The sequence below is a fragment of the Apteryx rowi genome, unplaced genomic scaffold (genome assembly GCF_003343035.1).
Source record: "Apteryx rowi isolate R43461 unplaced genomic scaffold, aptRow1 scaffold_198, whole genome shotgun sequence".
NCBI classification, from domain to species: Eukaryota; Metazoa; Chordata; class Aves; order Apterygiformes; family Apterygidae; genus Apteryx; species Apteryx rowi.
In genome coordinates this window covers 620,415-632,766 of record NW_020448285.1, presented here as the reverse complement: position 1 = coordinate 632,766, position 12,352 = coordinate 620,415, and the positions used below count along the sequence as shown (strand labels likewise).

The 12,352-nt window shown below is 39.3% G+C and overlaps 1 protein-coding gene across 1 annotated transcript in view; it reads right to left on the bottom strand.

The window, feature by feature from the left end:
* PDZRN4 (PDZ domain containing ring finger 4) overlaps positions 1 to 10,197 on the bottom strand; it is a 254,731-nt gene extending 244,534 nt beyond the window's left edge. The window contains exons 1-2 of the mRNA XM_026063003.1: positions 10,117 to 10,197; positions 7,099 to 7,206 (exon numbers count right to left, since the gene is read on the bottom strand). Of these exons, the coding sequence (XP_025918788.1) occupies positions 7,099 to 7,206; positions 10,117 to 10,176 (168 nt within the window). The 5' untranslated portion in view covers positions 10,177 to 10,197. The remainder of the gene's footprint in view (positions 1 to 7,098; positions 7,207 to 10,116) is intronic.
* Positions 10,198 to 12,352: the final 2,155 nt, after the last annotated feature.

Here is a 12,352-nt window from a genome sequence, read left to right as displayed (position 1 = left end):
ATCTGTCTTGTGCCTTGCCTCAGCCACCCCAGTATCTCCCTCTCTGCTTACTGGGAACCCCTTGCAGAGAAGCACCCAAGCATGTAGAAAGGTGTAGTACACCAGCTAGCTGCATCTCATAAAACAGCTGTGACTCACAAGCCATTGTCTGAAGAGACCTGCTGGAAAGGATGATATGGCCATATCTCCTGAATATACCAGTTCAGCAAATAAACCAGTTGGAAGGTTTGCCTGTCAGACACATTCCAACCACAAGTTTGGCATTTCCACTTTCACAGATAAAGGCACTGTGAGCACACACATTTCCGCAAGGAATGAGATAAGTGAAGCCAAACAGAACTCTTCTACTAGGGAAAAAACAGCCTAGCATTTTACTTGCATGCACATTTGGTTGTCTGTGAGAACAAGCCCAACAAACAAAGCTGAGTTACAAAGCTACATGCACATGCTTCTCTAGAGCCAAGTCCACAGTGAGTCTTCAGAGAAAGAACTTCTCAGTTTACACTTCAAATTAAAAAAGACACACCTCTTAAAAGCCAAGGCACTTTAAAATTCTTTGAGATACTGCTTTACAGAAGTATCAAAACAGTATTTGCCTGTTTAGGAACTTAATACTCTATTCAATTAAGTAAGGGATGAAATATTAAATTTCCAATCATAAAACCTTAAGTCATTATTAAGCATTATCCTGTTAACACAAAGTTCTCTATGTCTTAACTAACATTTTGTTTGATTTCTGCCTTTTCTTTAGGACACAAAATATTTTGTGAAATCATATTAAGATTTGTGACACAACATCAAATACAGAAGTGTATATATGGGAGAATGGACTACTGAAATATCTCTTGCCACAAAAATACAGAAATTTGAGCTGACATATAAGCAAGAAGTCTCTTGTTCTTTTCTCCAAATGTAGACAGTACACTGCTGGAATTTTAACTACCTTCTCAGGGAATATAACCTAGTTTCCCAAACACAACGTTTGCATTTTAGTTCAATGAATAGAGAAGAACGTAGGCACCTCTAGATACCTAGAGCGAGCTCAGTCAAATTCAGGCTACTGATGTTTGGGAACTTGGGCAATGAAGTGCAAATTCAGGCATTCCAGGTGCCCAAATCTGGATGTCAGCTTCTTGCACAGCAAGCACACAGAGCGCTAGGCTCCCCCATCTATGTGAGATGCAGCCTGCACAGCCTTCTGAGGCTGGGCTACAGCAGCAGTAAACAGCTTTTATATAACATCAGAGCTAGAGCAAACACCAGGAAATGGAAAACCCCAGCTACTGCTGTTTATTCAACCTGGGAACTCATATTTTTGCTATCTAGGAAAGTGGCTTAACCACAGGATATCCTGGCTAATAGCATTCACTACTCACCCACCCCACAAAGCCAAGAACCAGAAAATCAGAAATGTAAGTATCATCCAAGAAAGCATCATATCAAGGCACAAAATTGACATCACACAAGAAAGAGACAAACCCTCATTTGCTGGCACAAGCACTCACCTCGGGCAGAGCCAGTACTCCAGATCCAGCTCCCTGGCATACTTATTTCATACCAGATTATCATTGGATAATCCTGACTCTCAAATGCCTGCCAGCACATAGCTCAGCTTCAAGAAGATGGGTGGAGACCGGTCTCACATAGGATAGCCTCTGCCCTAGTAACAAGGGAAATTATCTGGATACATAAGTTCAACCCTTTGCAGGCAGGGCAGAGCCTGCAACCTAGACCTCTCACTTCTCAGTGAAGTACACTAACACTTTCTGTTAGGCAAGAAAGTCAGTGGGGGTATATCACATCTGACTTTTGAAACTTCTTCAGGGAGCTGAGATAAGTCAGGTGTCCACAAACCTGTATCTCAAAAGGTGAGGGAAAGGGGAAAAGAGGCTAGAGGCATTTCTAAGCTGTGGTGTAACTAATTTACTCTGCCAGGGATCTTTCAGACTAATTAGGAGGTACCTAATGAATGAAGGTGCCAGACATTATGAATTTGTCAAGGATTTAGGAGAACTTAATATACATAAGGCCATTTTGGGATGATTTTGGTATACGAAAACCCACACCACTAAAATTATCTGTGCATCCTACACAAAAATTTCCTTCAGCTACCACCCAGATCTCACTGCTCTCATCATGTGCAGCTTTGATTCAAAGCCATCCCAAATTTACTAGCTCTGATCCCAGCAAGACAGTTCTTAAGCTCACTACTTCTATCGCCGTCATCTGACAGCGGAGATTCTTAGCTAAACAAACATGACGACTATCAAAGATTTTGCTTGAGCAACAGAGTGAGTGTAATGACAGAAACATGCAGCAGATAAAACATCACATGGCTGACACACAGCACAGTCAGCAGTCTGGCAATGGTTAAAAAGTTTCTGGGTAGGCGCTTTGCAGATGTAAGTTTCTCCAGCCTTGAGACTTCTTGTCTTTATTGAAATTGGCTTTGCTGACATGCGCTTGAAAGCCATTGTGTGTGTACTCTCCAAAAAAGTGAAAAGAACAAAGGGAAACAGGGAATAAGAGATGAAGCCTCATTTATTATATACTTATGGAGCTCAGGCTGCATAAACAAAATACATAGTCATAATACATGTGCATCCATCTCATTTTTCAAAAAGACTTAAAGATCCAGGACTAAAAATGTTTTCTTCCTCTTCTCCATCATGACTGTTTCTCAGCCATCAAATTAATGAGAATCAACTGACTAAAATGCAAAAGGGCCAATATTCTCATTTCATTTGAGAGTAAAATAACAGAAGCCTTTGCCTTACAGAGCAAGCAGCAGAAAAATACTTGATTCTTCCAGATGATGATGTGCTTATATTTCTTCATATGAATATTTTAATCTTCAGCCTAAGCTCCTTTTACATGCACACAAGATTTTCACTGCTGTTTTGTTATTTGGCAAACTTACTACAGAAAGTTCAGCCATGAATATAGGGTTCTACCTCCTATGTGAATCAACAATAGCTCTTTTTCCTCAAATTGATCAGATACTGCTCGTTTTTTACAAATTCATAAATTCCATCTGGATTGTAAATTTTGTCTTGGTCATGTACTTTATCGGCATATTTCACTTTGGTAGTACACTGGTATTTTGCAGGACACTATGACTTACGCAATGAAAGAGAATTTGAAAAATTAAGTCACTGTTTTTTTCAAAAGTTGGACTCAAACCAGAGGAGATGACATTGATTTCTGTAAAATGTAATATTACACCTAAAACTAAAAACACTCTTCCAAAGGCGTTAGCTAGTGACTACCCACAGGATATTAGTGTAGTTGGAGCTCTGGCCAAGTGTGCCATTCGCATGTGAAGTTGAACTGACTGCAACTTTCCTCCATGCAGAAAGAGCCAGTTCCAGTGCCGCTGCTCATGACTATACATATATATACACACGCATACACACATATACACATATACATATACATATAAGGCAGCAGGGAAAACATTTCTGTGTATCAACAACATTGCCAAGGATCATAGCTCTGTTTTATACTCTGTCTTGAGAAGTCTATTGGCATTAGCAAAGACAAGCAATGACCTTATTCAGAAGGTAAGATTTGCATGAAGTGAGGTGGAGATGAAATGATATATAGCTTTATAACTGTGACCAATTTTCAGCATCCAGGAGAGCAAAAGGTATATCCAAAAGTCAGAGATCTGGTGACTTTATAAGACTGCTCGTATCTAAGGCTTTTATGTTGGGAATCACAGATAGCAATGCTACATCTAGTTTTACAAGATTCTTTTTACAGCGTGTGATCAGTTTTTAGTCCTAGAACAAACTTTGCACTGTGTTAATTTAGGGAACCAGATCCTTCGGATAAAAACATTTGCAAGGAGCAGAAAGCACTGACTTTTGGAGGAACCTCCCATGTAGAAGTAATTCATGAAGAAGAGTTTCTCCTTGATAAACAACTAATGTTTTTTTCTGGCTTGCAGTGAGATTCCTGAAAGGACACATTGCCAAAACGCGGCTTGTGCACGTCACTGTCCCAAGCCAGCTTAATACAGCATAAACAAACAAGTCTCTTCTCAAAGATGAATTAACCTTGGATAAAGAGTGTAAAGCTCCAAAAAGGCCTGAAATCCTCTATTCCTCAACTGAACAGTGAAAACGGACAGTGACAGTCCCGTGACAGTACCCTGTGAAGATCTGCAGTTCCCCCAACAGGCGCAGGATACATGCGGCTGTTGTCCTTCACCTCTCCTTTCACACCGACCCACCACAGCCTGCGAGCCCACCGGCATCTCTTCCAGGTTCCCGGTTGTCAAGTAAAAAAGTATGCTCACCTGACAGTAAAGCCCACATAAATTCCAACATTTTTCAGATGATCCAAAGAAACCCCACTGCCCATACTCTGGGCATGCTGATTTCAAAAACCTTCATGAACTCAATGCCATTTTTACCAAAATTCTGTATCATTTTTATATCAAATACCTTAAGAAAGAAATCAGTTTCTCACCTTAGCACCCTTTCAAATATAATCACAATTATTTGATAAAGCTGCTGCTACACCACAATAGATAATGACCTACATAAAGTGAAATGCAGCAGTAGTTGTCTGCCAGACTTGGTTCACAACTCCAGCTGCCAATGCCACGCTACTGTGAAATCCATTTGCTGCACTAGGTTACACATGAGATGTTCATCTGAAATGTGCACAACTCGCTCTTGTCAACCACATGCGGCTAACATTTGTTAAACATCTGATAAAGCACTGAAACAAATTACCGTCTTTATTTAGCAGCACACCTTGAGAACAGATTTTCTCCTGATTTAATGCGATAGTTCTGTCCATTATCCCATTAGCTACGCACTGCTAAAAAGAATACCCAGAGCATCCCACTGCCAAATAACTGTTTGAAGCAATTAGATGATCTCCAACATCAGTTCCTTCTGCTTTCGATTACTGAAAAATGGTCTCTTAAAATACCCATCTATATCACCCATTAGATCAGATCACTGAATGAGTGAAGAGCAAGCAAAAATAAAAAGACTTACTTTCTATCAACTTTTAACCAGAACTGGCACACATTTTCTCTCACCAAAGCTCATATTTTGAGTATCTGCCAACATTTTTGAAACTGTTACACCATCTGACTTATTCCCTCACACCAAAAGCATTCATATTGGTCCTTCAACCCAACCAGCAGTAGTGCTGTCAGGCATCCTGATACAAGAAGGCATCAATAGCTACATATGGACAAAGTAAATTTCAGCCTTTTGACTCCAGCTGCTTATGCTGGCCTAGCATAAGTATATAGGATATATCATCTAGTATATAGGAATAGTTACTTATTTACATTTCAGTTAGAAGGTCTAATGTTACCTTTTCTCCTCTTTTTATTTTAGTCTGATGAATTCTGAAGCACTAACATGTTTAGTATAGCCTTTAGTTTAAACCTCTACATTTTTAAATGCTTGCCTAAATACAAAAAATTATATAGAAAGATGTTGTATATAAATATGGTAAAAATGGTGTCCCATTTGGAGCAACATGAATATATATGCAACATCGGGCATGTATTTTCACATGGAACTGAAATCTCTGTGCTGTCAATAGCAACTTAAATATCAGTATGTTTTTACACAGCTACAATTCTAAAAAATTATTAAATAAATAAATAAAAATCAAGCATTGATTATGGTGGCATTTTGAGAAATGCCCTCAAGTTTAATAAAAGTTGTCCTGTGAATTTATTTTTCCTTCATCCAAAAACATCCTATTTTGTTATAAAATTCAAGACACTGTGAAAGAACATTAAAATAAGGCAGGAAATGTTCAAATGTATAAAACTCTAGAGCAGGTCAATTTTTAGAAAATAAAACATAAGTAAAATAGTATTGTCAGAAGGAAATAAATTTTCTCAGCATAAGGCTGCTGCTACAAAAAATCTCGATGTGAAACCTTTTTCTATATCTCAGGGAGAGAACAGCCATGTTGCAAGTTCAGTTCTGCTCAGCCAACTTGGTTTCTGCTAAAGATGTATGTATCTGCCAGTTAGGAGCATGAGCTTCCTTTTTCCAAAAACATTTAATAATTGGGTTTCACACACTGCTCTAGGCTCCCAACACCAAGGGCAATACCAGCATTCAAACAGCCTCAGCTTATGTTTCTGGTCCTTAACAGTGAAGCAACACAAGAAGCCACCCGCTCTCTGCATGTGTCCCTCGATCCCCTGGTTTCATCCAGCTTTGCTTGAGACGCTGTCTAGTCGACAGGTTCACACAATGCCTCGAAGCCTTCTCCAAAAGCAAGGCTAGAGGGACGGGCCCAGTTTGAGCAGCACCAAACAAACCTAGCAGAGGCGTTAAATGGTGTCATTAAGGAGCCGGGCTGTATTAGAGCTGTGATGTGACATCATGACAGCACAGCAAGGAAGCTGTTTCAGCGACTATTTGAAACTAACATTTCCACATATTGCTACATCTTTTACAGGGCTAATTACGGTCACAGATGTAAGCTAGCAGAGAAGACGACATTTTTTCAAACTTTTTTTCATGATAATTATTTTCTTTTATGGGAAAAATTGCTTACAAAACAGGAATAGATTTCAATATTTCCATGCTAGTATATTACATGATTGGGAGAGAGCTGAATTGGTCCTGGTGAGTACAAAAGATGATCTGCATCTGCACATACAGGAAACAGCGCCGTCTCCAACTGGTTAAGAAGTTTCATGGCCTCACTTATCAGCAGAGCTTCCATGAAGTGTCTCAAAATCACCACAGTGATACCCCCGACACAGGGCAATACCAGCTCCACATTAAAACTCTGAATTTATATAGAGTCATTTGCCTTTTTCTTAAGTCAACAAAACCAAAATACCTCTCTTGCCTGCTAGTTCAGTGTCTACAGTTCACCTTGATTAAATTACCTTTATCCCAAGACCAACACATTTATTAGCTGCTAGAAAAAACATAATGTGCCTTCACATCTAACAAAAGTTTGAGCAGTCCACTGTATAAGAAAGATGTTAACACACACCCAAAGAGGAAAATTATAACAGACTTAGTGTAAAAAACATCAAATCTATGATTAATCTGATAATATAACAGAGTAATCCATTGTTTCTTTTCTTACCTCGATAATCTTGTCACGAATTTTCAGGCCTTCTGCTTTGTCTGCAGGTCCATTTTCCAAAATTTTTGACACATAAATTCCCTCAGCAGAAGATGCCTCCTGATTGTTCTGTACCAGGCGACATGGAAGTTGCAAAAAGGGCCACATTAGTGCAAGAAATGAGATGGTACTAAAATCAGCAGCAATGAAAAAAGCAAATCCACCTGAAATATGTGGCTTGCTTTTTTAGCTAAGGATTAAACTCCTTGGGATTTTGTTTTAAACTTGCTTAACACAAAATAGTCATTAATCAAAGGGGCAGAATTAATGAACTATTCCGGCATTTTTGACAAGATTATCCATTTACTTCTGGTTATTTTAGTCCAAATGAGACATGGGGTGCAATGGTAACTAGATTCTTGCTAAAATATTTAAAGCAGACCTCACAGTTCATAGCAGTGACTAGTATGTAAGTGTATGGAGGAAGATAGTCATAAAAATGGAAACCCAAGGATCCTCTCAGGAAGGAAAGTGATCCTGCGGTAGTGCTGTTTGTAAACTTTTTTCTAGATTTGAAAATAAAGCCCCAAGATACAAAATGACATTAGTTAGCCGACATGGAGCAGTGACAGGATTTGGCTGGAATAGGTTGACCTCATAAATCCTATTCACATGGGAGATTGAGAGTTTGCTCAACTGTGAAATCTATAAAGATCAGCGATGGACAAAAAGAGAACCCACTTCCAGTTATCTTTTACACTTTTCTAAGTACAACCCCCACAAAGGTCAAATTTGAAGCTGGTAATTTATCTACCATAGTTGGAATGGTATACCTGATGTTGTTGCACATGCTAAATTTATTTCATTGTATGATAGAGTGCAGTCCCAAATGTCCAACATATAGTTTTAAATCATTATTATAAAGGAATAATGCCAAACAGATTCTGCCTACTTAAACATTAATAAGTATTCATCCAAATAATAACCTATACAACTATAAATAAAGAAATCTTTTTTCAGATCTTTTAGGCTTTGCATAGCAGTTTATATGAGGCTCATTCTCCTTCTATGCCACTGTGCAAGGTGCTTTAGAGTATGGCAAATGCCCCATGGAGACTCAGACCAGACAGACTTCAGTTTCAGACTACGATGTTGTAAACTCTTCGTTTTTTCCTTTGTCACAAAGGCATATAATTGTCAGATAAGAAGCAAAACAAACTTATTAATGGCTCCATAAATATTTTGAAATGGCCTCCACTGAACTCTCATTTAAGCAGTGACAAATGAAACTGTGATAAAAGAAGCATAATAGTCATTAACCAAAATGCAAGAGTGACAGGGTTTGTTTTTTTCTTACCAAAAAAAAAAAAAAAAAGGCTTTTTTTCCTGTTATTTCCTTTGGCTCTGAGCATGTCGGGTGAGACCTTATTCTGATATCTAGGAACTACCAATTAAACATATGTGGTACTCTTCATAACAAGAATAAAACACAACAAAACTGAATTTGTGAATTCAACATCAAAGACTCAAAAAATCCCAAGACCCAGCTCTGTCTCACAGCTCTTCTGAGCACCATCTTCTCTCTTCAACTATCAGTGTTGGTCAATGGTGGACCACAACCATTTCCTGCTCCTGATCAGCAGCAGTTCCCTCCAGGAACAGTGCTAAGAACCTTCATACAACTATCACTTACTCTTTAAACGTCCAAAATAGTTAGAATATTCATTCACAAAGCCTGATAGTCCGTAATATCAAAAATGTTTCCAGTATACACTGTCTGCATGTAAATACTTCACAGGAACACAGATGAAATCCCAAAAAACCTGAGCACCATGCTCCCTTCTCCCTGCAAAAGCCCTGCATTTGTCCCACAGCTGTAAATAACAGAAGTCACACTGCAATTCAAAACAAAGATTGTTTGGACTTTGTTACTAGTATATTCAAAGTATGAATATAATCAAAGTGTGTGCATTTTATCCTATAGTCTCCTGTTGCTTCATCCTTCCATTAGAAAATCTAACAAACTCTTGCTTTGGATTTCCTACAACATGCATTTGATAACTGCTGTTCTTCGTATTTACCCACAAGGAGCAGCAATTCTGCAGACAGTAAACTTCTTTGGCTTTAATGCTAATGGGAGCAGACTCTTTGGCACCACTAAACACAGCTTTAGAGCTATATAAATATATATGTAGCTTATATAAATATACATATATAGCTTATATATAAATATAGCTTTAGAGCATTGCAAAACTAATATATAGGGTCCCATTCTCCTGCCCAGTAATAGCAGGAGGTTACAGCTCTCCCACTTAAAAGAAAAACAACTGATCAGTACATAATTATTATCAAGCATTTCAATCAACTATTAATTTTCCAGTTTAACAGGTTTCTTTACTCTTCATAAGTAATGGCAGTCCTGATTACTACTTTTAGAAAGAGAAAGTAAAAAAAATGCATATTCCTATGCCTATTCTAGGATTTTTAATGAGCCTTCTAAAGCTAGACTGATGATTTGTGAGACTAGATTAATTTAAGATACAAGATCAATGAAAACTGTATTTCAACTCACAAAGAAATAAAAATTGAAAGCAGGCATATGAGAGCAGGACATGTGCTTAAACTATCTCAGCCACAGAATCAAATTTTCATCTCTCCTTAAAAAGAAAAAAGCAAGCAGTTTCCAGAAGTTCCAAGGGCTTAATCCTGCAACGCTTACTCTTATGAGTAGACCCAAAGATTTCCATTGAACAGTTTGCATGAATACATTTCACTCACATGGGAACACAGTGCAGACCAGCCTAAAGCTGTATAGCAAAAACAGTGGGAACCCCTCTCATGAAAATGAGAATAATCCAATTCTCGTAAGATTAGGTCTTCAAACAATAAATCTAATTATATCTGATAATATGCAGTTCTTCAATCTATGGCACTGATTCCACACCTACCGTCATCCAAAGTAACTCTTTTATTACTAACAGCGTACACAATAACAGAAAATATGGTCAAAAAGTAAACTATGTGTACTTTTCTCTTTACCTGATTGGGTCGTCCTCCTATAATATTGAATCCCAAAGTATCATTTTCTCTGTGTAGCATGATTGTTAAAGGTTTGGGGTCTCCTCCCTAATAAGAAAGAAGTGAAATACTATTAAAGAGTATTGCCTCAAAAGGAAGTCCTTAAGTGAAATCATTAATGGAGAATTTGTAAGGATCAAAGGAAAATTAGGCTGAAAAAATAGCAAAGACTTTGCGCTGGAAAACAAACAAGCAAAAAGATATGTGTCACTGAAATGTAACAGGTAGCTAAAGTGCCTGATTATTTAAGTGCTGAACAGAAAAAAGTGCATGCTTTTGGTGGCAGGAATGCTCAGCACCACTGAGAGAAAGGCTCCAAATATCTGTAAGTCTCCCCAAAAAATCTCTATGTGTATTAATGTTTAAGACATTAAGCACACAGGTGAAATCGTCAACATTATAATTTCCAGACTCAAAAGCCATATCCATACAGGTTTCATAGCAATTTATAGGAAAAATACAAAAAATGAAACCCAACTCTTTATCCCAACCTCTTACTTCTCTCCCGAATAGAACGAGTCCAGAAAATATCTCTGCAAAGAAATAGGGTTTTTTTTCTAGACAAGGTTTAAAATATAAAGGAAACAACCAAAACTAGTGATGGAATCAAAATTAAAAAAATGGAAAAGAGGAAGACACCTTTTCCTTCAGAACAGGTAAATAATTTTCTCAGTAATAAAATCAAAACACAACCTGGAGGCTTTAGCATAGCAAGTTACCTTATTTTACATTTTTCACATATAAAAATAGTTACATTTCAGGAGGCATAATCCCCACTAAAAAATTGTATTCATCCAGTACAGTAAGGCGTCTTGTTTGCCATTCTGTATAAATTGGCTGATTGATGCAAATTTGACACCTAAATATATTATACCTGTCTAAACATTCAAAATACATCACATAATGTTTAAGTCCACATTTTATTAACTGTGACAGTGAGATGTTTTATTGCAGCATGATACAATTAATTTTAATGAAGTACTTTTCTACTTGATTGATAGTTTTTCTTCCAAATGCCTGTTTTGTTCATTATCCTTGTCTCCTGTAAAAGACATTTCTGCGAGGCAGTACGTACAGCAACACCTACTGGCGGTGTCCAGCAATGGCAGATGCCTTCACGCCGATCATCACACTTACGTGCCAATTCCCCTTTAAAAAGCCAGATCTCTCTTCTCTCTTCTACAGTCCCTGCTCTTCTCGCCCATCCCACACGTTACAGTCACTGCTGGCCTCCGTCCTAAGACCTTATCACAGCCTCCAAGGGATGAAGCAGATGCAGAAGCACCCCTTCCAGCCAATAACCTAGACCTCATGCATTAGCTACCCAAAGGAAGTTGGGAAAATGAAGAGAGAAAAAGATGAAGTGTTGAAGTCTCCAAACACAAAGTGTCTCGGTGCCAAGAAGCCCCAAGTTGCTGGCACAGGAGCAACGTCCCCCTCCCAATTTCACGTGCAGCAGGCGGATGCTCAGCACGCTGCCGAACGTCAGCAGTGAGCTGGCTGCCCAGGTCTTTCCCTCTTGCTTCCCAAAGGTCTATAAAAATTGGGGGGAAAAATTATCTTGAGTGGAGCTTAAATTATATTAAATCACTTCTCACCAACGAACAGCGCCAGACCCTGCGCAGCCAGGAACTGAAGCTTGACAAAGCAAAGCCCTTGAAGCACGCTGAGCCAACTCACCAGGACACTCGGTGGTTTATTCAGTCTAAAGGAAGCAAGTCCCCATCTAAGCAGTGACATCAGGCTTAATAAAAGAGTGAAGCACTGCACGAGCGAAGCACCGCACGGGTCTCTACCGTCAATGCTGGGAACTGTTATTTCATTCCCCCAAACGAAAGAGACTTTTCTGTCTTTTCACGACAGTTTCCAAAGTTTCTAAGGATTTTTTTGCTCCAAGCGGTTTTTTTCAGGCAACTTCTTAGTTGCTCAGAGGAAAGCCAGCGCCATGCCCTCCGCTCCTGCCCCAGCCCAGGAAACCGAGCGCAGCAGCACTCAGGTCACCCCGAGGTGCCGAGACAGCAGCCCGGGGCGGACACCCCGCTCGGGCAAACCTGCACCCCTATCTGCCGGCTGCCAGCCCAAACCGAGACCCTTCCCCCTCCCGGCTGCTGCCCATCCTCTCCGGTGGCACAGCTCGCCCGGGCACCGCGGCCACCCCCCGGGCTGTCCTCGCAGCCGCCGGGGCTCGCGGCCCCAC